This window comes from Pezoporus wallicus, unplaced genomic scaffold, assembly GCF_028554395.1.
Source record: "Pezoporus wallicus isolate ANWC-B61680 ecotype Strahan unplaced genomic scaffold, APGP_CSIRO_Pwel_v1 contig_8088, whole genome shotgun sequence".
Taxonomy (NCBI): Eukaryota; Metazoa; Chordata; class Aves; order Psittaciformes; family Psittacidae; genus Pezoporus; species Pezoporus wallicus.
This window is the reverse complement of record NW_026642341.1, coordinates 111,367-137,862: the sequence shown is the minus strand read 5'-3', so window position 1 is coordinate 137,862 and position 26,496 is coordinate 111,367. Positions and strand designations below refer to the sequence as shown.

Sequence of the window (26,496 nt, the reverse complement as noted above, 5' to 3'; positions counted from 1 at the left end):
CATTAAAAGGATGTTCTCTGATAAAGATGCTGCGAGGGCTGGAGCAGCTCTGCTCTGGAGCCAGGCTGAGAGAGCTGGGCTGGGGCAGCCTGGACAAGAGAGGGCTCCTGAAGGGGAGACCTGAGAGCAGCTCCAGTGCCTAAAGGGGCTGCAGGAAAGCTGGAGAGGGGCTTGGGACAAGGGATGTAGGGACAGGCCAAGGGGAATGGCTTTAACCTGCCAGAGGGGAGACTGAGCTGAGCTCTTAGGCAGAAGCTCTTCCCTGTGAGGGTGCTGAGGCGCTGGCACAGGGTGCCCAGAGAAGCTGTGGCTGCCCCATCCCTGGCAGTGTTCAAGGCCAGGTTGGACACAGGGGCCTGGAGCAAGCTGCTCGAGTGGAAGGGGTCCCTGCCCATGGCAGGGGTTGGAGCTGGATGAGCCTTAGGGTCCCTCCAGCCCAAACCGTTCTATGAAGTACCGTGACTGGGGCTCAGTCTGGGTTCAGTTACTTGCTTTGCTGTGAGCTTCCTGTAACCTTGGGCAAGTTATTTAAAATTGCTCTGTGCCTCATTTCCCTTTCTGGAGCACACCAGAGAGCATTTCCCTTCCAACCAGGAGTCTGGCAGTGGGAAGGCAGTCCGTGCCCTTTTCCATAGCGGGGGTGTGATGCACTTTGGGCAGATGGTTTCACTTCTCACCCTTTTGGTTCTTCCTTCCCAGTGAGGGTAGCAGTGCTGACCACCCCTTTGACCACTTCCTAGATGTCAAGAGACGCTTCCCAGCATCCCTGAAACATGCTGAAACCTCCCAGTTGTAAAGGCAGACAGCTGGGGGTCATGAGGCTTTCTGGCTTCCACAGTGTGCTGTGGAGACTCCTTGCTATTCCCATGGGATAAGCCTTTGGATCAGGGAGAACCTGAGACCCCTGCCCCATGTCAGTGACAGAGCTCCAGTCAGTGTGGAGTGCTGTGGTTGAGCAGGTGGAAATGAGCATCTTTGAGATGGGGCAGAAGATGGGGCTGTGATGTGTTTGTGCGTTGGTGAAAGTGCTCCTGGGGAATGTTTGGCTTCCCAGGACTAATGAGAATACAGATGCCTGTGTCTGCCCCTGGTCCTGCAGCTGGGTTCAGTGACTTGTGCAGCCTGTTGAGGAGGAGCTCACCAACGCAGCAGAGTGTAACCTGGGGGCAGCGCTGTCAGCTTTGCTCTGAATATCTCTTGTATGATGTTTGTATCCCCTGTGCAAGGGGCATGGCCCAGCAGCTGAGGAATGCATCCCTCTTGGACAGCAGCTTTGCTTTCATCCCTGTCCTGCCCTTCCCAAGCACCAAAGCCCCAGTCTCTAAGCTGTGGGGGTTTTAATCATTCAAGGCACTCTGTATGCTGGGGCAGGCATGTATATGGTCACATCCTATGTATGATCACGCATGTGTATCACACAGCGTGCAGCTTCCAAGCGCCTTCTGAGTTGTCTCTTGCAGGATCACAGAGCTCTGGGGGGAGGCTCAGCAAGTGTCTCCCAGGGATAATCTAGAATAACATGGGAATAACTGCTGGCAGGGGAGGGAGGGATGAGGAGAAGATGCCAGGCAGCGAGGAGGAGGCTGGCAGCCATCTCCTAACACAGATATCCCTGGTGAGCGGTTTCAGAACACGTGGATGCTCTCCGGGGCGGTGAGTGGTGCATTGCTCGCTGTAACCTGAATATCCTCCTACGAGCAGCACTTGGCTGGTGGGGAGCTGCAGTGCCAGGGGACCTTGCCCAGGGTGGCAGCATGAGTAGTCCCATGGGTGAGGGTGTCTTCTTCACTAGCAGCTTTTCACCACTCACCAGCACTTGCCAGTGATGAGGCGTGTGCCCTGTTTTAGGATAGAGCATGAAGGGTACGGATGGGAGCAGCTGCCCATGAATTTTGGGTGCTGCCCACAGCGACTGCTGAGTCCTTTCCGTGTGGAAGCAGATGATTGAGGAGAACCCCAAAAGCAGCAGCACGGAGCTCTGCGGTGCTTTGGGCAGTGCTGGAAACCACCTCCCCAGCTCACACTGCGAGGTACGGAGCGTTTTATGTTAACCCATGGAGAGCTCCCTTAATCATAGAGTCAGCCAGGTTGGAGAATAGCTTTAAGCTCATCCAGTCCAACCGCTCCCCAGCACTGCCGAGGCCGCCACTAACCCATGGCACTGAGAGCCTCGTCTGTGCGGTGTGTGAACACTTCAGGGACCTTTAATGAACCCTCTTGCTCGGCTGCTCTGCCTGGTGCCAGCCCCCTGGGGAGCAGCTTCACCCAAGGACTGGTGGGATTGATCTGCAGAGCATTGCCCTTGTTTGTGTCACTGCGAAGCTGCCTTGTCTGCAAGTGGCTTGATCAGGGATGAGTCTGCAGACTGAGAACACATCTCCCCCATGCTGCAGACATCGCTTCACCTCATCCTCTGCTGCAGGTGATGATGAGCTTGTGTTTGGAGGGAGTTCTGCTGCCCTGAGCCTTATCCACTGTGACACGCTGTCGTTTCAGTGCAGTAGTGTTAAAATGCTTCCAAGCCTGCTCTCTCCCAGCCCCAGGAAGGAAGCAGGTGCCTGGAGGACCACATTCTGCTACTGTGACTGTGGTCTGGCCTGCTGCTCTAGGAATGAAAGGCTCATCGTGCCATTCCCAAGCCCCCGAGCCAGCCGGTCCTCCCACTCCTGTGTTTGCAGCCTGCCTGCTGACACAGGATAAATGTTAGTTTTGCATTATCATCCTCTTGCAGTTGAGTTTATCCTGCTGTTTTCTGAGTTATCTCAGAGTTGATGATACGGACTCGTCCTGATGATGAGGAGGAATGATTTAGGCTGGTGTCATGAGACCACCCTTCACTTCTGTCTGAAAAAGGAGGAGGAGCTCTTGCTTCTGTTTCTCTGAGGTTATAACATAGGCTCTGCTGCTTTTGGTGGTGGAAGTCAGGAATATTTGTTATCCATGGTACACTCTGCAATGACAAATTTTCCATGTTCAGTTAAAGGGATGGGAAGTTCTAGATTCCTGAAGACAGCTTTTCTCCAAAGGCTCCAAGTGAAGTCAGCTCCAGTGAAATGAGCCTTCAGATGGGCAAACTGATATTTTAGTATTTTTTTTATTGATTCTTAGTTCATTCCTGGATTGTTCCCTTATTCCCATGGGAAAATGGTGTTCCCACCCAGCTCATCCTGCACCCTGCCTCGTCTGTCTCTCACAGAGGTTTGTGAAAGGTGGGGTGATTTCAAGAGGGTGAAATGCAGCACTGGGCTCTCCAGATGACAGCAAACCTGGCACAGATCCTTTTCCCCGTTCCTCCCCTTTATGCCACCTGCTGCATGTCTGATTTGGGCAAAACAAGCAGCTGTCAGTGAACTCTATTTACTGTTAGGGGGGACAGAAAGCCCTGGGACCTGTCTGCATTCATGGATTGGGTTCTTCTGGAGCTGCTCTCCTCTGCGGGACTGTCCTTCACAGGCAAGGAGCTGGGGTGGTGAGGTGCTGACAGCCCTCTTTGCACTTGTGTGAATGTATGAGGTATTTAGAAACCAGCTAATGGAGCTGTTGGGGATGTGTGGGTAACTTCACACCTGGTTGCACATGCAGAAAGTGGAGCTTTCCTTGGGTTGTAGTTGCTACGGGTGTGTGTTTGAAGCCTATGGCCAAGACCTGGAGATAGGCTCAGTATGGCTTGGCAGTAATTGGGCATTAGTTGCGTAATGATAGTAATTTCCTAGTTCTTATTTCCTAAATTTGGTTTACCAGACTGTGCTGCAATGTGACTTGAAGCTGTAAGTATTTGTCTCTGTTGGCAATTGGAAATGTGGCATTAGCTGTGACTCTTTACAGAAATAAGTGTTCAGTGTTGGAGTTAAATTGAATAATATGGTGGTGTTTGTATCTTAATCTTCCAAATAGCTCTCTTAAGTTCACTACATTGATGTCTGAAAGGCTTAAAAATAATAAACTCCATTGTATAGAGCTTTGAATACAGAGTGGAGGCTTAGTAATTGCTGGCAGTGCATGGGTGGAGTAACACATGGCAAGGGAGCCATTCCCCAGCACTCTTGGAGTCTTTAAAAGAATCTCCTCGTATCAGGGCCTTGTGATCCACAAATTCCTGAGTCCATCAGTATTGTCCTGTACCCAGCTCTGGGGCAGCAACGTGAGAGGGGCATGGAGCTGCTGGAGCGAGTCCAGAGGAGACCATGGAGATGCTGCGAGGGCTGGAGCAGCTCTGCTCTGGAGCCAGGCTGAGAGAGCTGGGCTGGGTCAGCCTGGACAAGAGAAGGCTCCGGAAGGGGAGACCTGAGAGCAGCTCCAGTGCCTGAAGGGGCTGCAGGAAAGCTGGAGAGGGGCTTGGGACAAGGGATGTAGGGACAGGCCAAGGGGAATGGCTTGAACCTGCCAGAGGGGAGACTGAGATGAGCTCTGAGGCAGAAGCTCTTCCCTGGGAGGGTGCTGAGGCGCTGGCACAGGGTGCCCAGAGAAGCTGTGGCTGCCCCATCCCTGGCAGTGTTCAAGGCCAGGTTGGACACAGGGGCTTGGAGCAAGCTGCTCTAGTGGAAGGTGTCCCTGCCCGTGGCAGGGGTTGGAACTGGATGAGCTTTAAGGTCCCTTCCCACCCCAAACCAGGCTGGGATTCTGTGATTTTGAACAAAGACTTGCTGGAGACCTCAGTCCAAAACCCCAAACCCTGTATGTGGGCCATCAGACAGCCTCTTGCATTCTTCATCAGTCTGCTGGAAGCTGTTTTGGTCCCAGCTGTTGATGAGGGCTGGTGGACTGGGCTGGTGAGCTCGTCTTCCTGCCACCAAGGACTGTGCTGGGTGGCTGTTGGCAGGGGGCTGAAGTCCTGCTCCCCTGTCCCTTGTAGGAAGGGGACAGCCCAACTCCCAGCCTTCTGCCCTGCACAGGAAGGGGGGAAAAGCCAAATACTTGGTGGTTTGGGGGGGGGTTAAACGGTGTTCAAAGAATCAGGTCCCTGGGGATTGAGTGTCAAAGGGGGAGAGCTCTGGAGGCAGGGATCTGGCTTTGCTGGGTTTCCTCAGTTCCCCTTGTGAATGAATTCAGCTGAGGGATAGGCTGGTTGGACCAGCAGGCATGGTTTCCCAACCACCCAGAAAACCAGGAGAGGAAAGGAGAACATGATTTGTTTATCACAACTGTGCTTGAAACTGATTTTAAATGTCTGACTTGTGAGAGTAAGGAAATTCCTTTAGCTTCCAGCAGAAAATAACTGGGATTCTTTCAGCTCACAGCTGACCCACGGAGCTTGGTGAGTTTTCCACTGAAAACATCATGATTCTGCAGCAAGGACAGCCCATTCCAAGTGTCACTGAGCAGCTGGGGGAAGAGCCGAGTCCTGACGAGCACAGTGCATGTCACAAATAACCCTTGATCTTTGCTCTGTATCCCTGCACTCTGCTGGGCAGGGTGCCTTGACAAACGGCTCTGAACAAATACAGTTTTCAAAGCAAAGAGCAAATGGCAAGGGCTGTGCGTGGCTGGCAGGTGCCGGATTTGGATGCCTGGATCTTGCCCATGGAGAATGAAATCCCAAATCTGTTCTTCTCTCCCTATCAGTCCTAAAAGAAATGGTGAGTATTTTGGAGAAAGGAAGGAGGAGCGATGTAGTTCTCCATGCTCACTCTTCTTGGCAGCTCTCAAATATCATCCTACTGCTGGTGTGGTGAGGAGGACTTCTGAGGCTCGGCTTCTCAGCAGGCATATCTCAGCAAAGGGTTAGCTGTTGGGATTCTGAGCTCTCTTAATGGTCTGCCCTACTCTATGCCAGCAGGACCTGTCGGGAAGTGGGGACTTCTGGAAGTCTATCACTTATGTAGGTTCTGCAAAGGAGCTGGACTGCGTTGGAAGGTGGTGCTCCAGCCAAAGGAGCTGAGCGCTTGCCAGTCTGACCTTATGCTTCTGAAGTTCTTGTGGTTTCAATGCTTTAGGCCATGGTATTGCCTATTTAAGGCAATGGAAGAAAACCCTGTGCCACTCTTGCAGTGTAGGTATGTGAACTGTAAGCATCAGGACCAAATGGTAGTTCTAGAATTAGGTGGTGTCCCTAATTTCCCTCTTCAGTTTTAAGCGGATGCAGCATTCGTTGCTCACAGTCTCAAGTGTTGTGCTGCATTGTTGTAAGGGGTTGAACATCTGCCCCTTCCAGCCACAAAAGTGGCTCTGTTCCAGTGGTGGGTGGTTTCTTTCTATTCAGGGATCTTCAGAGGCCTGGAAAAGCTTGAGTATTGGGCATGACTGTCAGCTGGTGCAGATCCCCTTGACTCCCCTCCTTCCAACATCTGCAAGGCCAGAGCTGGACATCTTGGTTTGCCTGTGCACCGTGCATAGCGCAGAAAGACCCTGACCCTACCTGGTGCTGAACAGGGAGTGTGGCCTCACCAGGAACCTGTCCATCCAATGCTGAAAGCATCTGTGGTCCCAGCCTCTAGAAGGGGAGAGGGAAGATCTGTCCTCAGGTCCTGGGGAGGGCTGGGACCCTGGCTGGTGGATGCTCATCCTCCATTTGCAGCTCAGCTCCAGCAGTGTTGTCCCGCTGCATGGATGGGAAAGGCGCAGATGTGGCACCCAGCAGCCCCCTTCCCAAGCACCCTACAGTGGCTGGGATGCTGGATGCTGGAGCAGAGCAGGGGCACGAGGTGCCAGTCCCACACAGGGGGTCTCAGCACAGTGTTTCTTTCCCCCAGCATTGTGTGGGTGATTGACTGGCAAAAGCCTTTTGAATATTCATTTGGCTGAGGGGAGAGGAGAGTGTGGCAGCTCCTTGAAATCAGCTTGGGGAGGGGAAGCAAATAAGACAGCCTTTATCTTGCTACTAGTGCTACTTGAACGCTCTCAAATGCATACTTCACATGGGTAAATGATTGCAGAGACCTCAGCCTACCTAACAAGCCTGCTCTTGTAAAGCAGAAATTACAGTGCCTGCATACTCGCTGTCCTCATTCAAAAGCCCATTCCTCATTAATATCACTTTATACATATTCTTGCAGCTCGAAATGCCATTCCTCTTCTCCCCACCCATTTCCTTGACTGGCTGTGACATACAGGAACTACACCCAGTGCTTGACTCGCCTCTCCTGACCTTTTGTAACTTGGCTCCAAACTCCTTTTTTTGGGTCTTTTGCAAAACACTGTCAGAAGGGAAAAATCCTTTGTTAAAACACAGCCAACTCCTGCCTCAACGTGGAACAGTTTGTTCTGCTCAAAGAATGAGCCAGTTCAGTGAGCAGAAAAACATTGCCATAAACCAGCCGACCCGGTAAGCTGCAAAAGCCATCGCCTGCGCTCGGGCTCTGAAAGGACGACGCTGAAGCAGGATCCGCAGGGATGGAAAAAAAATCATCCACGGTCCCGACCTGCCAAACCCCGTTTCCTTGCTTCCAGCCCAAGTATTTTGCAGTTGTCTTTTTGGTTATACCAACTGCAGTGGGGGAATGGGAGCTGCTGCTAAGCCCGAATGTAATGCAGCTCCTGAAGCCAGCATATTGCAAAGGGCACGGTGGATGAAGTAATCCAGCAGGGCTCAGCCGGGAAGGGGCTGCAGCTCTCCTAGCCTCAGTCTGTGCTGCAGATGATAAGCTCCAGTGCCCTGCGCTTGCTGTCTGCTACTAGCTGGGCTAGTAGCTGGGCTTAGTCTTTCCCACCCACATCTTGTTTTAAAGCTCTGGACACTATTTCTCTGGAATTGCTGCGGGTCTGCCCCTTCCCTGGCCGCTTGGTAGCTGGGGATCCGCCTGAATTTAGCAAGCACAGGGGACTTGGATGCTCGGTGAGAAGCTGTCTGACCCTCTGTCAGGCTTTGGGTTTGTGGTTCTGCAGCGGGATCGTTTCGGTGCTAGTATCAAAGCTGGTTTTCCTTTAACGCTAAATGTGGTGGCAGCTAGAGCTGTGGCGCCTGAATTTGGGGTGATGGTCTCCAGACAGGGCCTCCCATACAGAGGTGGGTGTGCAGGCCTGGAAGGGGGGCTGTGAGCAGAAGTGCTTCAGAAACACAAGCTCAGACCCCCAGAATGACTCCCTGGGACCAGGCAGGCTGCAGCCATCGGGAACTCCGTGGGCTCTGGTGCTTGGGTGCTCTGTGCCATCAGGTGCTCATACCTGTGGACCCATCACCACTGCGCCAGGCATTTCCTGATGGTTTAAAAGGCTCGAATTCCCTTGCCAGAGGTGTAATGTGGGCCAAGATCTACTTCTGGTTCTCATTCTGTGTTGGGAACTGCTAGTTTCACTCTGATCTCCCCAATAGCTTTATGGCTTGGAGCCATTTCAGCAATTTCAGCGTATAAATATACAAAAAAGTACACTTTAGGTTGAACCCATCCCTTTTCATGTGCATTCCAAAATATGCTCCATCTGCTAAAGCTGCAGATGCAGCCCTTTGCTCTTGCCTACCTAAACGGTGACGTGGATAATAAGCTGTAAGCGTGGGATCAGAAGGCATGCAGCGAGTCGGAACGTGGTGTGGCAGATACCCCTGACCTGTGCGGGGCTGTTGGAGGTGCTTCTGGTGGAGCTGCAGTCACAAACAGATCCCTGGCAATGCAAGCAAGAAGGAAACCTCCCAGAGAAGGCACAGAAGGCCTTCATACTGTCCTGTTCAGGTAGAAACCACCCGGCTGGTGTTCACCATCTGAGTGCGAGGTGATGGGGGGACCCAGATACCGCTGAGCTGAGGGACTTCTTGTAGCTCCATTAATGCTATATGGTGTGCTCTGCTGGTAGCATTAACCTCGGAGCTGGCTCCGTCAAGAGATGATTATCTGTCTGCTGGACCTTTTCCTTTGGTGGAATGCCAGGAATGTTTTGCAACACGGACAGAATGTGAGGCTTGAAGCTATGGAGGTGGGTCCCTGGGATGCTGGGACTATGAACCTGGCTAAAGTAGTGTAACTCGGAGCAAATCTGTAATGAAGCCTCTATGCCAAGAGAGATTATTTTGGATTTTTTTGGAAGATGTTAATGGTATGATTGCATAACGTTTATTTTGTGCTCAATCAAACGGATGAGAGCAGAGGAAAAGGAGTGAATTAATGTCAGTGATGTTCAAACAGAAGCACGCGAAGCTCCGAGGGATGAGCAGTGGTTTTGTTTTGATGTGTGTTGTGTGGAGGTTTTTTCTTCCTGCCATTCTCCTGAAATACAGCACGCAGGCTTGTCTCGAAGGGGGGCACTTTGCCAATAGTCTAAAGGTTATATTATCCTAGTGACCTATTTTTATACTCTAATCGTGTTCTGTTTCAGCTGCCCCTTTCTGGCCTTCCATCGTGCTCTGCTCTGTGCTCCACTGGAAATAAAAAGGAGGTAATTACCATCGGTCCCCGGTGCTGAGGCAGAGCACCAGCCCTGCCCAGGTAACACTGCAAGGGCCAGTTGCTGCTGTTATGGAAGCACCAGAGCAATCTGAACACCCAGCTCCACAATGGGCGATGGCTTGAAGCAGGGCGATGAGGAGCATTGTGCTGCAGTGCAGAGGAGAGAGGTCTTCTCTTCAAGGCAGATTTTAAATGGAGAACTACAGCAGTTTGTAGAAGGGTGAGATTTTAATGAATAGCTCTGTTTAACTGGCCTAAATGGAAAAGACACTTTTCTACTGTGGGTTTGCCAAGGACTGGAGAATGAATACGATTGTTCGGTCAACCGCTTCCCCTGCCTGTATACTGTGCCCGGGTTTTCAAAGCCAGGCTTAAGCTACAAAGCACCCTGACCAGTGGACATAGAGAGAAATTGTTCCTTAGTACAAACGTTGGCTGTGATGCTGCTCGAAGCTCGAAACTGCTGAAACTTGTGTGTGTGTTTGTACATTTGTGCAGTGTGAAATAGTGAGATGTGACAAGGCTTTTCTTGCCTGCGCGGCTCCTCTTGTGTGGTGGTTATTGTGTTGCTGGTGGCTTTCCTTGTTCTTGTGAGAGCACCTGAGTTTTGAGTGCCTGCAGAGTTAGTGCCACAGCAATCTGCTTGGGGGGGGGGGGTTGGATCTTACTAACTTGCAGCCCTGTATGGGTTAAACTCCAGCGGAATTAAGTGTGTTGCTGCCTTGGTGTTGGGTTATGGACCAGGCTCTGGTGCCAGCCCTAGGACATGGAGCAGAGATGTGCCCTTGGAGCTGAGGTGATGTTCTGCTGCTGGAGATGGGCCCATCCCGTGACTTCCCTGCCAGCTGCAGGCTCTGCAGGGTTATTCAGGGAGGATGCTGGACTCCAGCACACTGGGATGCGCAGCCACAGGCCAGGAACAGAGGAGCTCAGCCCTGCCAGATCTTGCCTTTCCTTCTCTGTTACAGAGCTGTGCTAGTACAGCTACAAGAGAAGTCCTGTCCACACCCTGGTAGCTGGGATTTGCTCTGAAGAGGTGGGCTGTTCCCTCTAACTGTGTCTGTCCATATTGAATCACAGGGATGTAGCCTGGAGAGGTCTTTGCTGAGTTACTGCAGTGTTTCCATCTACATAGCATGTCCCTGGGATGGATTAGCAATAGCCACACTGTTCCTGTCAGGGGATTGCATCCTCAAAGCCTATCGGTGATGCTGCTGTATGCCTTCTCCCCTTGTGCCTTTGTTGTAACCAAAGTCTGTGACTCCAGTTCCATGGTGATGAAACCCAGATGAGAACTGGTTGGGTTTCCTGGCTGGGAAACAAGCCCTTGCCTGTTCTCACCTCAGCCTGGAAGGTGCAAGAATCTCCAGCCTTCCTCTCTCCTGCCAGCCCACACCAGCCACATTTTGGCAATAAATGAGTAAAACTGATGAAACTCCTCCATGACTTCTCATGAACAGACTCCAAATGCAGAACAGATGCTAATGCAGTGCAAGAGGAAGAGCCCCAGGATTCCCATGGCTGGCACAGGGGCAGTTGTGGGGCTGTGCCCCACGTGTGCCTGGATTCGCTGCTGCGTGGACCTGCTCTTCCTCCTCTCGCCAGCACCCAGGTGAATGCTCCCAGCCCCAGGCTGAGCTGGCACCAGCTTGGCATTGGGAAAGGGGAAGGTGGCTCAGCCCTTGGGTCAGGTGCTCCAAGGGCACCGCTCCTTCCTGCTGGCCCTAGGGATCTCCCAGTTACCGGCCTTTACTTGCTGATTACTCGTGGGGAGTTGGGAAGGGATCTGTGGACTTCCCAAAACTGCATCTCCAGGCCTAGCTGGAGGTAGAGCCTAAAGAGGAGAGGCAAAAACTCTCAAACATCAACTTCTTATCCCCAGTTTTGATTGTTTTTCTTTTTTTCCCTTTCTCCCCTATACTTTGCTATCAGCCGGGGCCTGCCGAGCTTCAGCTTAAAACCTAAACTTCTGTTCTTTGAAGTGTCAATATTGTGCTTGGCTTTGTATAAGACAGAAACATTAACTGTCTCTGAACTAGGGAGTGTGTCTGCCTGCCTTGCAGGCACCCAAAGTGCTGCGAAAACTGTTATTTTACTTCTATTTTGGTGCTGATTGCTGATGTTTTCCTGTTTGAGCATTCACTCCTCAGCAGAGCCGCATTGAACACCAGAGCCATGGTGGAGCACGCAGCCCTGGGTGAGCGCTGAGCACCCAGCGCTGGCTGGGCTGGGGCAGAGCAGGGCTGCCTGGTCCATGGTGCTGCCCGGTGGCTGTTTCTAGGCGAGGTTTGCAGAAGGTCACAGGAATTAATGTTGTAAGCGGGGCCCTTGGCACGGCACTGGTGAATGTTTTGCATTAACAACCTCACTGGTTAATTCACTGAAACATTTAAACACAAACCAGTCGCATCCAGCCAAGCTGGAAAAAGCTGAAAGTTCAGACTCGGCAGCGCAGATTTCGAAACCTCCCTTTGTTAATCTCTGCAGAAGGGAATTTTCTGCCATTGCTGAGCTCTCTCTGAGCGCTTTGGGCATTGTTCCCCTCAGTGGAAGCGAAGCGGCTCTGCATGGGGTTGGTGCTGTGTACCTGGACCATGGGAACAGGAAGGAGGGTTGGTACAGGAGCATGGCAGGAGGGGAATGCTCGTGGAAGTGTTGGAGGCTTTGGGCTGTCTCCAGCAGAAATGCTGGCCCTATGTTAGGGCCACAGGGATGCTCAGGGGTCAGGGGCATCTCTCTGATGAGGAGGGATTGCAGGAGCTGGGCCTGGCTAGTCCAGGGAAAAGCAGACTGAGATGGGATCTCATCAGTGCAGATCAGTATCTCAAACACAAGTGACAGAAGGATGGTGCCAGACTCTTTTCCGTGGTGCCCAGCGACAGGACAAGGAGCAATGGCCATAAACTGAAACACAAGTGTCATCTCAACATGAGAAAGAATTTCTTTATGCTGAGGGCGTCAGAGCCCTGGCACAGGCTGCCCAGAGGGGTGTGGAATTTTCCTCTCTGGAGACATTCAAAACCCACCATGGACATGTTCCGTTTTCCAGTTCCATCTTCCTCCTCTATTATCACTATTATAACAGGGGTAGCACATCTTGTGGTGCTCCTTGTGCTTGTTTGTAAGCTGGAGCTGGGTCTCTGGCCTCCTACATGGAGAAGAGGCATGCAGACCTGGGCAGTGCAGGAGCGAGCTCAGCTGGGGCTCTGCCTCTTCTGAGCCACAACCCTCGAGAAGCTGATGTGTCCGCACCAACCTGGCTGTCCCTGCAGCCACAGCGTGGTAAAGCTGCACCTACCCGGGGAGCAGATCTGTATCAGCATGCTTGGTTTAACTGCTTTGAGTCAGGAGCCGTGCAGACAGGTGATCAGGGCTGCGTACCAAGGACAGGGAACCACCACCCAACCCAAGCCATTACCTGGGCTGCTCATCCCTGCCTCAGGGTGTGCACAGTTGTGTCGCTGTTGTATGAGCAAACACACATCAGCCCCAGGGGCGGTTCTGGTGCTTTAGGTATGAGACCTGTTTACTCTCTTTCCTCACTATCAAATTAACAGTGTAAATCAAACAGGAACCATGAATTTAAGTCCAATACTTTTGTCTTTCTGGCTGCCAGGTCTCCAGTTAATTGTAAAATATTAGGGAATAAGGTTCTTCACACAGGTCTGAGGCGTTTGCAGTGGTTTACACTGAGCTCTGGTGTAAGGCTGCTTGCTAATGGATTTATTTTTCTGCTATTAATTTACCGTGTCCATTAAACCAGACTCACTTCAATGCTGGAGGAATCAGTGAATGATCCATTCTGTTATATATTAGTGGTGTATTAAAGTATTAGTGCATTCCAGAAGGTAAGCAGTGAATAAAACATGCTCCAAACATGGGGTTATGCAACTGTTCTATGGAAATGAAATGGACAAGCAGTATACTTGATTAATTCTCCTTTTTTTCCCCACTAAATTGGCACTGTGATTCACTTCCAGCTAAATCTGCAATCTGTGCTCTCAGGTGGCATTAATATTGGAGCCCCAGCAGGAGAGCTGGGGCAGCTTTGATTGCATTTTTAAGGCAAGATGTTGGAGAGAGCTCAGAGCTTGATGCAAATGTGCTGGTAAATGAAATGCAGCTTTTAGGTTCTCTGGAGGTGGGTCAGGCCCTTCACATTTACCCACAATAATGGTGCTGGCGTGCCCCGGAGAGGCACTCTCTCCATGTGGCACAATGGGGGTCTGTGTGTGTCTCTGCTCTGTATCAAATTCACTCTGTTGACAGATAAAAATCATCTTTGTGATATCAGGCAACTCCAAAAACCCTCAGTAAGATCCGTCTGGGACTCGAGCTTTCTCAGGAATGGAGGATCTGGAGCTGGATCTCTAGCAGGAGCTTGATGGAAACAAAAAAGCTTGCAGAGAGCCCAGTGTTAGAGCTGCACAATCAAATTCAATGTGAATTCTCTTTTACCGTTGCTTCCCTGACACGAAATTCCTTTCAGCCTTTCAGGCTGGATTTTGTAGCCTTCAGGCTGGTCTTACTGGCTTTTTCCCCTAATTGACTTGAGTTGGAAAGGTCATTGTACCCCGCTAGATTTTGTAATATTTAACGTAGCATCAAAAATGAGGAGCTTGGGATTGGTGTCAAATGCACGCTGGTCCTCTCTGAATATCAAAGCCCATTCAGAGCCATCCAACTATTTGACTCGTTAATGCTAATGAATAACTTTCTGGCTCTCTGCAGAGGGAAAGACTAGTCATGGAAAGGTGGCATAAAGCAGGTCTTGAGATTCGCACTAAATCCAGCTCCCAGCCTTAATACCTTTTTAACTTAGCATTTTTTATTAAAGTTGTAATTTGTAGCCTTTCCTGACGCTGTAGCATAGCAAACAGGCTGCTCTGGTGCCAAGTTCAGGGATGACTAACACTATTCACAGCACTGGGATTAACGGGAAGTGCACGTTTTCCCATCAGTCTTTTAAATGGTGCCTGAGAGCTGCTGAGGCCGGAGTTGACCATCCAGGCTCTGCCCGCTGGAAAAAGTGATGTCAGCTTCCAGAACAATTAAAAACCAAATTCTAATGAAATTAGGGAGGTCCAATTGTACTTCCTGCATGTGATGTTTTTGCATCAGGACCTTACATTCCCCTGCCGTTAAAGCTATGGGCACAGATAAGCAGAGGAGGTATTGCATAAGCACCAAGTCATTTGCCCCATCTGCATTTCTGGGAGCATGAGATCAGCTCAGGATATCTGAGATGAGAAAGCTGCTGGTGCACAAGTGCTGTAACTGATAGGAGTTACCCCTGAGTCAGCTGGGAGGAAGGGAGTTGGCCTTGGGGGTTTTTGTAAGTTCAAGTTTTTATGAGTGCTTTCATGAAGCTCCATTGCTATTACTGTAAATCCCAGGAAAGTCTGGCACAGAGGCTTTGGAATATGAATCACTGTGTCCATATGCTTCCAAGTGACACTGCAACCTGGGAAAATACCATTTTACCCCTGTGTTTAAAAGAGAGAAGAGCAGAGTTGGTGCACAGAAGGTTGCGTTGACAGAGAGGTTAAGGAGGAGATGTTGCTGCCTGCCCTGTCACCAGAGCAGTGACTCCAGCGTCACTGCCCTTGTGTTGTGATCTGGGGCACGGAGCCCTCTGTGCACATGGCGAAGCTGCATCAGGCTGCAGATAAAGTTGTGGCTAATGCCCCAGCCAGGCCTGGCTTTCTGAAGGCTGGAGCAGTTTGAGAACCATGTTAGCTTCAGGAAAAAGAAGGAAAAGAATTATTCCTTTCTTCCTCCTTGTTTTCCTCTGTTTTTCTAATGTGAGGTCTCTGGTCACCCCCAGAGCAGCAGCATGGGCTTGTGTCACAGAGAAATGGAACTTCCTTAGGAGGTACCCCCAGTGTGCTGGGTTGTGTGAATGCCAAGAGCTACAGAGGAGGTGGCAGGGGAAGGCCGGAAGGCTGGCACACACGTGTGATGCTGCCATGGAGTGCTGGGACCGTTCCTCTTGCAGCTCCAGGTGAAGACTCAGCAGCTGCTCTTGAAACAGTGGTGAAGTGGCAGGGGATGGGCAGGGAAGCTCCCAGATGCTCTGCAGGCTTTGTCTGAGTGGGGAGGGCAGAAGTAGATGGCCCTGGCGCCCTGCAGCATGGCTCCCAGTGTCTCTGCAGGCAGAGGCCCTTGGTGTGGGCACGGTGCTTTGAGCTGGGGAGAAGCTTCCTGACGGGATGTTTGGAAAAGTACAGTTGTGAAGAAATGGAGATGTTCTGCAGGGAATGTGTTGAGTTTTCACCAGGTTTTCCTGGTGGAAAGCAGGCAGCATTCCCAGGGTGACCCTGCCTGGCACTGCTGTGCCCCAGGGAACACCGGGGATGGATCTGGGCTGGGCAGGGTGTGGGGAGATTGTGGTGGGTTTCCTCCTCAGATGGGAATTTGGTGCAGGCTGTAGAAGAGATGTGTTTGTGTGTTGGTTTCTAAAGAGCTAATTCACAGGTTGCACGTGTGAAAATACAGTAAATCCAAGGTCAAGTTAAATTTTCCTATCAAAAGAGACTGAAAATGATTTTTTTTTGAGTGAAACAGTTAAATACCAGGACAGTTGTGCTTTGTCTAATGGCAAGGAACTAACCCCGTCCTTCCTCTCCTTGTCCTCAGGTTCAGCGGCAGATATGAGCATTTGTCAACATCTGGCATCGGCTCCTTGGGACATCATGAGTTTGCTGAAATCTAGACCACAGAGCACTTGCAGTAGCACTTTTTCAATCTGAATTTCGTGTGCATGAAAGGAAACTAATTATCTGGATCGACTGTAGTGATGGCTAGCAAAAGAAAATCCACAACTCCCTGCATGATACCAGTGAAAACACTGGTGCTTCAGGAGACTGAACTGGATGCTGTAGAAGATGATAGGGAAGGAAAGCAACAGGATGCTCCTGCGGAAGGGCCAGCAGCTGGTGATGCTGGTGCCAGCAGCACTAATAACGGAGCTCTGTCTAACGGGCACCGTGGCATTGCTGATAGCGACACTTACATCTGCAAGTCTTGTGACTTTGGATCTCAAGATGTTCAGCACTTCTTTGGGCACTTGGACTCTGAGCACTCAGAATTCAGCAAAGACCCTGCGTTTGCCTGTGTCACGTGCAACTTCCTTGCAAACAGCTATGAGGGGCTCTCCCACCACAACATGGAGTCTCATGCCGGCGAAACGAGCTTTGTCTGGAGGGTGGCTAAGCAGGACAACCGGACAACCGTGGAGCAAAGTCTCGGTGAGACCACCAGCAGCCACGAGGTTCCAGGAGAGGTCCCTGAGGAAGGGGTGGATGGCCAGGCGGAAATTATCATTACCAAAACCCCCATCATGAAAATAATGAAGGGTAAACCCGAGGCCAAAAAAATCCACACCTTGAAGGAGAGTATGTCAAGTCAGTTGGGCAGTGAGGCAGAGGTGAAAGACGGGGAGCATTCGTTCCCCAACGGGTCCGTGCCGGTCAGCCAGCCCACGGCAAGCTCAACAAAATCATCTCATGTAGTGAATGGCTCCATCATAGGAAATGTGCCTGTTCTGCAGGCAGGTGTTGCACAACTTGTGTCCCTGCAGCAGCAGCCCCCATTGCATCAGCAGCTACCTACATCCAAGTCCCTTCCCAAGGTGATGATTCCCCTGAGCAGCATTCCAACATACAACGCCGCCATGGACTCCAACAGCTTCCTGAAGAACTCTTTCCACAAGTTCCCCTACCCCACCAAAGCCGAGCTCTGCTACCTGACCGTGGTGACCAAGTACCCGGAAGAGCAGCTGAAGATCTGGTTCACTGCCCAGCGGTTGAAGCAGGGCATCAGCTGGTCCCCGGAGGAGATCGAAGATGCCAGGAAGAAGATGTTCAACACCGTTATTCAGTCCGTGCCACAACCCACCATCACCGTTCTGAACACGCCGCTGGTTGCGAACCCCGGCAGCGTCCCCCATCTCATTCAGGCGACTCTACCGGGCCACGTGGTGGGGCAGCCGGAGGGGACGGGGGGGCTGCTGGTCACGCAGCCCATCATGGCAAACGGCTTGAAGGGCACCAGCTCCTCCTTCACCTTGGCGGTGAGTTCGGTGCCCAAGCCGCAGCCGGCGGCGCAGCACAGCACCGTGAGCTCCAGCAGCGCGTCGGGGGTGAAGGTGGTCAACAGCGCGCAGTCGCTGCTCACCGCCTGCCCGGCCATCTCCTCGCAGAGCTTCCTGGACCCTAACGTGTTCAAAAACAAGAAGTCCCACGAGCAGCTCTCGGCCCTGAAGGGCAGCTTCTGCCGGAACCAGTTCCCGGGGCAGGCTGAAGTGGAGCGGCTGGCGAAGCTCACGGGGCTGTCCACCAAGGAGATTCGGAAGTGGTTCAGCGACAGGAGGTACCACTACAGGAACGTGAGAGGCGGGCGCGCCGGCTGCCCCGGGGACAGCGCGCTAGATGCCCTGCCCGAGGCGCCCTTCGACGTGCCCAGGGGGGCTGAGCTGGGCCCCACGGCTGCCCCGCAGCACCCGCCGCGGCGGCAGGCCTGGCACCAGGCGCCTGACTTCACACCAACCAAGTACAAGGAGCGGGCGCCGGAGCAGCTGAAGGCCCTGGAGAGCAGCTTTGCCCAGAACCCCCTTCCCGCCGAGGAGGAGGTGAACCGGCTCCGGGGGGAAACAAAGATGACGCGGAGGGAGATCGACAGCTGGTTCTCGGAGAGGAGGAAGAAGAAGGTGGCGGAGGAGAACAAGAAGGTGGAGGAGACGGTGCAGCAGGAGGAGGAGGAGGCGGAAAACGGTGGCGGGGAAGGGGAAGACTCCTCGGATGAGCTGCAGGCTGCGGGGGAGAACGGCTCCGTCGATGCCTCCGGCAACAACTCCGTGGAGCGGAAGGTGAGTCCCATCAAAATCAACCTGAAGAACCTGCGGGTGACCGAGTCCAACGACAAAGCTGAGCCAGTGGGGGCTGGCAGCACCGAGAAGGGAGATGTTGGGGGCAGCCTGGCACCCAGCCCTCCCAAACCCAAGCTCAACTTCAAGAAGACAGCGCAGCAGCGGCACCTCCTGAAGCAGATGTTCGTGCAGACCCAGCGGCCCACCAACCAGGAGTACGACGCCATCGTGTCGCAGACGGGCCTGCCGCGCGCAGAGGTCATTCGCTGGTTCGGGGACAGCCGCTACGGCTACAAGAACGGGCAGCTCAAGTGGTACGAGAACTACAGGCGTGGGGTGTTCCCGCCGGGCATGGCGGAGCTCAGCCCCGCCGCCCGCGACGTGCTGCAGGAGTACTATGAGCAGCACAAGGCGCTGCGGGAGGAGGACGTGCCCGGCCTGGCCGAGCGCGCCCAGCTCGGCGTGCAGCAGCTCCGGCTGTGGTTCGCGGTGAAGGCAGAAGAGGAGGGCAGGGCGGCTGGCGCCGAGGAGCCCGCGGCCGGCAAGGGCAGCCGGAAGCCACCGAGCGAAGCCGGCCCCGAGGTGCCCGAGAGCAGCGAGTGCTGGGAGCCGGGCGGCCGCGAAGGCAGCGCCGGGACCCCCGATGCCCCGGGCCCACCGCCCGCCGCGCGGCTCGGTGAGAGGTTGGGTGGGCGCAGATGGGGCTCTGGGTGTTCTCCGGTGGGGAACTGAGGCTTTAGGGCAGGGTTCAGTGTCTGTCGTTTGGGGTTTAACTGGGGAAACGGGGAGGAATTCCCTCTGGGAAAGAGGGGGTGAGGGAAGGAGTATGAGGAGGGTGCAGTGAGGTGCTCCAAGTGCTGTTGCCTGCCTTGGCTGCTGGATGCTGGCTCCACTCAGAAGCCAAGTCCTGCTTTATTGTAAGCCAAAGTAAAACCAGCAGGAGTGCCTGGTCTCTACCTGCCCCGGGGGCAGGTGGCTCTTGGGTCTATTTATGGAGGGGATTGGTGTTTGGGAAGGAAGGGGCCTGGCTGCTGTGTCCATTGCCACCCTCCCCTTGGCCTCAGGCAGCAGCCGTGACCCCTGCCTGTGCCGCAAGAGCCTCTTCCCTTCCCTTTCCCACTGCCAGCTCTCCAGATGTGAGCATCCTTGTTTGCCGCGGGGCATCGCTCAGTGGTGGAGATGGAGGCTGCAAGGAGGGAGAGATGGAGGCTGGTGTGTACTGCTGCTGGCCCTACCCCTCCTCCAGGGCTCACTTCTGAAAGCATGTGTGTGTGTGTGTGTGTATGAGGAGAGGTGAATTCCAAGCCCTCCATGGGCTCTGCAGACTGCCGCTGGGGGCTGTTTCCTCCCTGGCCGGGCTCCCACCATATGAGGATGGCTGAGTGCTCACCCTGTCCTGCTGCGGGCTCTGCAGCCTCTCGCCTGCTCCATGCATGCAGCCCCTTGCTGTCCTGCTGGGCAGCTGGGACCTCCTCCAGTCCCTCTGCCTTGCTTTGGAGCTTCCCACACACCTCTGCCATGGCTGCAGGCCTTAAAAAACAATGATAATCATTACAAACATCAACTAAAATTCATTACTTCCCTCCCCCGTCTCATTTGAAGGAGATGGTGCGTGGGTTTGAATGGGGCCCTGCCCTTCTTGCAGCTGAGAGGCCTGGATGTGTGTTGCCCCATGTGCTTTGCAGCAGGACTGGCTTTGGTCAGTTTTTGTGCCCATGGCAGAGAGATGCCCCTGCTAGCACCCTTCAGCATGGCTTTATGCCACCCAGTGTGAGGTGATCCCCACCACCCCCCTGTGGCACAGAAGCAGGAGGTGCTCAGCGAGGGTGCACGGCTTCAGACTGCTGCAGGCTGCATCCCTCAGCCCAGCCCTGCTCCCTTGAGCATTTTGGGTTTCCTGGTCCCTCTGACTGGGGCTAGCCTTTCTCTGCAGCTGACTCCATCAAGCCTCCTAGTTTTGCTCATCCCGAGGCACTCTTGCACCCCTTCCTGCCCACCCAGCAGGCTCCTCTGCATCTTGCAGCATCTCTGACCCCTCTGTTCTTTTTCAGAGGCAGACTGAACTCAAACCACCAGCCCCGGAGGATCCGCTATTACCCTTGAGAAGAAACTTTTGGTCTTGAAGAAACCCATGGGCCAGGCTGATGCAGACCTCAGGAGCAGGATGTGGTGGTAAAGCACTGCCATAAATGAGACCTTTGAGCACAGCACACGAGAGAGCACGCGTGCAAAAACTTGGTGCAGAGCTCTTGTGGCCCAGCCCAGGAGATGGCTGAGAGCTGGCAGGGGCTCAGCCTGCACCCAGGAAATAGGATGATGCTCTTGTTGCTTTCCAGTGGACAGACTTTCAGATTTCATACTCATATACCGATGCCTACAGCTGCCTATACAAGCGTAACAAATCTCAGACGTTGTGTAAACAAGGTCATTGCTTAGATATGGACTATCATGGCACAGTATTTCTTTCTTTTTTCTTGGGTTTTTTCATCTGTCTGTTAAGGTGTTTGTTCTCTAAAGGTTGGCATGGCTGCATATATCCTCTCCACCCTTTCTGGTCCTTAAGCCCTGGCAATGAAGCACTTTGTGGGCACACAGGGGTGTGTGTGTGTGTGTGTGTGTGTGTGTGTGGAAAGGGGTCTAAAAAGAAAACTGCCAGTTGTGTATTAAAGCCCAGTGGGAGCTGAGTGAGATTTTCATCCCTAAGGCATAGGTTAGATTTAGCATTGCATACTCTCCAGTAAGTACCAGGTTCCCAGACAGAAGCATCCTAGGAGATGGAGTTTGGTGTCATTTCTCCCTTGCCAGCTAGAATACTTTCCCCTGTGCTCCTGGAGACTGTCTGTAGCAGGCTGTTCAATCTCCAAGTCTCCCTTTAATCACTGAGAACTAGCACATCATAATTTTTCCATCCTGACCTGGAATCTTTTCATTGTTCAGAGAGAACAAGCTGTTCTTCAGCGAGCAAATGCAGAGAATACTCAGCGTTGCTGTGAGAGGTTTAAGGATTGTTGTCTCCAAGGGATCAGCAGCAGCTCTGCTGCAATCAGGAAGCTTCCCTTTGCCGCCCTACATGATAGATCCTCCTGCAGCAGCACTGGGAACTTCAGGTGTTTGCTCCAGGCTTCCCTATCCTTCCCCATTTTATTTCCCCCATTCCTTCTGCAGTAGTTCTGGTGAAACAGCAAAGGAAATTGCGCAGTTAACCCTTCTGCTCCCCTCTACCTGCACAGTTTTAATGTGCCCATCTTGTCTTGGGTGGTTGCTGTGTGATGCAACTCCTTGAAGATCTTCTCAATATTCTTTTCTAACAAAAAACAAGGTCTAGAAGGGAAACTCTTGAGCTGGATACTCCAGCCAAATGCTGTGTCAGACCGTTCTGTCACAAACTAATCAAATCCCAGCTGAAAATTGGTTCCATGTCTTGCCTTCACTTTTGCTCTTGGAAAGGCTATTCCAGAAATTCATTGCCTTTGAGTGGTTAGAATCTTTATTTAAATTTCTAGTTTGAATTAATTCGTGGCTGGTTCGTTCCTGGTTTGTTTTGGAGCCAACATTGTCCTTTAACTTAAATAGGTTTTGGTGTCTGTCCGCTGATGTATTTATGGAGAGGAGTCAGAGCTCCTTATTTTTGTCAAGCTAACTCAGCCAAACTTTTTCAGTAGAAGGTTTTTAGTTAGTGAAAGCTTTTTCATGTGGGAGACTTTATTGTTGGTGGTAAATGATATTTATTAGAAGGGTGGGTAGCAAGCCCCAAAGGATTGGATCCAGAGATTTACAAAACGTCTGGTTTAAACCCAAAAAAAGCTCTTTCAGAGCCCCTTCCAACACTGGTGTCTGATTTCTACCTTTAATTGCTTTGCTTTTCCAGTCCTTTCCCCATCCCCTCTTTAAGAGGCTGCCTTGTTCAACTGCTAGGAGAGGTTCTGTCTGTTCAGTGCCTTGTAAGAGACAGGACTTCCTCTGGCCCTGTGGTGCGTGCTTCCATGGTAGGTGCATGCTCCTGAGCTCACGTAGCTCCCCTGGCACACAGTGTCACCCCGGTGGCCAGGTGTGAGCATCTGCTGTGGATGGAATTGCCCTGCACCCTAACGGGACCTGGGGAGATGCTGCACCCTGCAGTGACACCGTGCTCCCTGCACCTCTCCAGAAGCACTGCTGCTGTCGTGCTGTGGTTGGAGGCAGAACCAGCAGCAGTCCCACCTCGGCCTCTGTTGGCTCAGGTGGGCAGCATCTTCGGGGAGAGCAGAGACAGCCAGAGCCCCAAGGGCTTCACCCTCATGGGTGCAACCATGCATACCCCAAAATGTCAGTGGTGGCAGGAGAATCTGGGTGCTCCTGGAGCCAGAGGCAGCATATCTGGGAGCTGTGTGTGCCGAGAGTATGTGTGTGTATGGTGCTACCTTCAGAGAACAAATACAGGTAGGTCAATTTACTCTCTAGTGTCTATGTACATGCAGGTTTATTTAAGTACACATATATACAGTTCAGATACGCCATTGATTCTTTATTGCATTAAAATGTACATTAAAAATGTACACTTTTACTAACTACTCGCTATATAAATATGTTGGAAGTGTAGTTTGCCCATTCAAGGTGATTTTCTGTGGGATTTTGGGTGTACACTTGAAGGCCTATGGCTAATTGGAAGAGTGATCCCCGCTCCATCTACAGAAATGCTTAAGGACTATGGTATGAACTGATCCCTTCAAACCATTTTTCCATGCACTTAGCTGAAAGTTTTTTGCACTTGGATTGTATTTGGCCAGTTTTCCAGACAAATTGAAAAGAGAAGTCTTGTGAGCTGGAGGGAGAGTTTCCCGGTGTACACAGCAAAACCAGCCTTGAGGGCTGGAAGCAGTTGAGGGTTTTGGGCTTTGTCTCCGTGCATTCATACAAGCACAGCAGGAGTTTTCTTTCTTTTGGGTTGGAGGAATTGTAAAAAGTGGTTCCATGCAGACTCCCCTTGGCTGCAGTGGGGCTGGCAGGGCCCAGCGCGAGGGGAGGGTGGGTGTTTAGAGACAGGAAAATCAGAAAGCAGTCGAGTTCCCTTTCTAACCCCTGCATTCCTCCTTATCTGCATTTGCTGAGTTGACTTGAAACCTCTGTGAAAGCAGAACCTGAGGGGTTAGTTCTGTGGCCTCATTTCCCTGTCTGAATCTGAGGAGAAGCAGGTGTCATCGCCAAAACCAGGCTCAGGTTTTGGTGCAGGACGTTAGAAATGTGTTCGCATCTGAAACTGAAAGGAAGAAATGAGAGGTGGCTTGAGAGCCCCAGCAGCAGCTCTTCTGGTGGTAAGAGGAAGCATCACCAGGATTCTACACAGTGTGTGAATATTTATCATCATCTAATCAAAGATGACTCTCTTGATTTGAAAGGAAGGGTGTAAGATAGAGATTGTAGCCAGCATCAGTAAGAGAGGGAAATGAAATTCTTTAGCTCCATTCTCTGTGTGGCAGCAACAGGAGTAACCATCACTTTTAATCCGTGTCAATCTTGTTACTTGTGTCTCTGAGGCTGCTTAAATTAAGGGCACAATCTAATTGCTTAATGACCCGACCCCTGATCTGTGCCATACCTGGCCTACTCATGTAAAGAGCTGCTGGTTCTCCTGATGGAAGCAACATCTACTGTATTTGTTCATGTCAGCAGGCCCTGCTGTGGGATTCTAGACGTGGCTGGTTCATTGGGTACCTTGTTTTTCACCATCCTGGAAATCACTTTTTTCTTACTTTCTTTAGGAGAACACTAAACAACCCATATTTTACAGGCTCTTCTTCCCACTTGTCCAAGGAACATCGGGCCTGCAGCACAAGGGCTGCTTCCATGGGTGACCCACAGAGCTCCAGCTGCAGGTACTGGTGTGGCTGCCTGTCCCTTCCCTGGTCACCACCAGAAGCCACCAGCAGAAGCAGTTGCTGCTGGCAGCTCTGATGAGAGTCACAGAGCCTTAACCTGCCTGGGCGATGCTGGTGCAGAAGCTGGAGCTGCTTGGTTAGTGTTTGCTAGGTGTCCCCTGTCTGTTCAGGAGGAAGAGGAGGATGGAGAAGGCTGGGTTTCCACTTACGTTATTTTGAGGTTTAGAAAAAAGAACAGGTTTTGGTCACAGGTAGAAGTGTTGTATTCTGACTTCCCTGCAGCCCCTCTCTTAGAGACACTACAGAGGCAACCTGGTGGGAAGGTGATGTGTGGAGCTGGGTCACTGGGAATCAGAAGAGAAAGATGGTTTTCAGCACTTAGGCACCAGTTACCAAGTTAACGTGATGCTGTACCTTCCTGTCAAGTTGATAGCATTTGAAATGCTTGTAAACTCTCTCCTGTTGCTCAGATAATTTTGGCTTTGCTGTTTTCCAATCAGTCGATGGCCTGGTGTGCTTCAGCTCACAGCAGGAGCCTCTCTTGTCATTCCTCAGTTGATCACAAACCAGCAGGGTAAGATGAGGCAGCGCTACAAACGGAGGTGTAGGGATGAGACACTTGCAAGCTGTACCTTTTCTCTTGGCAAGTTTACTTTCTGCTGTATATTTTCCTGGCAGTGGTCCCTGCCAGGAATGCTGGGTTGGCATCACACAGCTTTAAGCAGAGCAAGGGAGCTCTGTAGCGAAGCCGTGATTTGTGTTGTGGTTTTGTTTCCTTGTTCCTGCCTGTTCCAGTGAGGAGTGCTCTGTTGGCTGATGTTGGCCATATTGTGATGGCACAATTCAAGCCACTTTTCCCCTGTACTGATGGAGGGTGGTGTTAGGAGTCTTGCTTACTGGTGGTAGTGAAGATTGGGCTAGGAATCCACGGCATAGAAAACTTCTTGCTAAAATTGCACTTTCTCTCTGCCCCATCTGGCTCGTGGTGGTGTTATGGGTACGTGGCTGTGATTCCCCTTGCACATACTAACATTGCACTAAAAGAGAGCCTTTGGGAACAGCGTGTTGATCACTTTGTTTCTCAGCAGACCACAAAGTCAGCCGAATGGGGTCTCTTTGTTTTGTTTTTTTATTTTTAATTATTGTTATTTAGAAATCATGCTGGTGCTGAATGACCTGGAATTTTTGCTTGGATTTATCCAAAGGAAAATGTAATTGTAGCTGCAACGGGACCTTTCATAAGGGTGGCCGTGCAGCTAGGGAGCAGAGCAAGGGCTCTGCTGGGTCTTTGTACCGGGGAGGTGTGGGGGGTTCCAGTGGGGTTATTATTGTGTTTTTCTTAAGACCACAGTTTTAGATGGTCACCTTGGCAATCGTGTGAGACAGGAACTAGTTTTTACTTTTGGTAAAGGTTTTAAAGAGGAAAAACAAAAAGTGAAGCTGCCTGTGATTGTGGGCTGTAGCTATTACTAGGGCTAGGGTAGCTTGTACCTGCTATGGAACTTTACCTGCTCTTATTCTGAGGGCAAGAACTCCCTGTAGCAACAATGCCACTTCTGAGAAGTGAACGGCAAGTTTCCCTTCCTTTTGTATATGTGGATGTGAGGGTGGGTGAGGGGAAGAGCTTGCTTGTACAGTTTGTTGAAATGAAACCAGACATTTTTGGTTGTTCCTAAATAAAGAGCGGAAAAGACGACCGTGACTCGACTGGTGATTGCGCTCACTTCAGGGAAGCCCTGGTGATCCCCTGGTGCCAACAGCAGGAGCTGCCCCAGGCATGGGCATGGCTGAGCTGTGCCCCCAGTGGGGAATGCTCCATCACAACCTTCCTTTTGGTTTAAAAGCACAACTTACCCACAGGGTGAGGCCAGCAGTGGGTGACCCGGCTATGTGCCAGAGCCTGGATACCTCTGTCCTAGTCATCCTTCTGCAGCCTGGAGTAGCTGCTTGTCCCCATTCCCATTCAGCAAAGCAGGGTCAGCTGTAGCACATAACCACATTAAATCTAGGGCTGCTCCTGGTTATTTCCCCCTACCAGTAGCTGCAACCTCCCTAAAGCCCGGAGGAAGGATGGAGCAGTGCAGCCCCCTGGCATGGCTCCACACCCAGGCAGGGCTGCAGTGGGGCCATGCACCAGACACCACACACATAATACTGACACTTTTATTGTCATTCAAAGCTAGAGAGGCCTTGTAAATGTGAGTTTCACTACTGGCCCGTCGGCAGTGGCTATACAGGTAGGTAGATGCGATGCCCCCAGGACAGAGGTGCTGCCTTGGTCGCTCATGTCCCCCCTTGCCCGGCGCGTTGGGAATGGCACAGCAAAGGATGATTGCCAGAGGGCCCCGGGAGCTGCACAGGAGTGGGATCGCTGGGAATCCGGGCAGAGCAGCGGTGGCAGGGGCTGGCTGGGGGAGTTCAGGTCTTGTTCTTTGCCGTCAGACAGCTGTGTCTCCCC

At 51.9% G+C, this 26,496-nt stretch overlaps 1 protein-coding gene across 5 annotated transcripts in view; it reads left to right on the top strand.

Moving 5' to 3' along the window:
- The window catches only part of ZHX3 (zinc fingers and homeoboxes 3), a 43,036-nt gene extending 20,752 nt beyond the window's left edge, over nucleotides 1-22,284 (top strand). For 2 of the 5 annotated variants that reach the window (XM_057428936.1, XM_057428935.1), the window contains exons 3-4: nucleotides 15,954-18,859; nucleotides 20,235-22,284. In XM_057428936.1, the coding sequence (XP_057284919.1) occupies nucleotides 16,114-18,859; nucleotides 20,235-20,245 (2,757 nt within the window). In that variant the 5' untranslated portion in view covers nucleotides 15,954-16,113 and the 3' untranslated portion in view covers nucleotides 20,246-22,284. Of the gene's footprint in view, nucleotides 1-5,365; nucleotides 5,577-7,020; nucleotides 7,262-15,953; nucleotides 18,860-20,234 lie in introns of those variants that run through there. The other 3 variants (XM_057428937.1, XM_057428939.1, XM_057428940.1) reach the window with 3 other exon arrangements.
- Nucleotides 22,285-26,496: the final 4,212 nt, after the last annotated feature.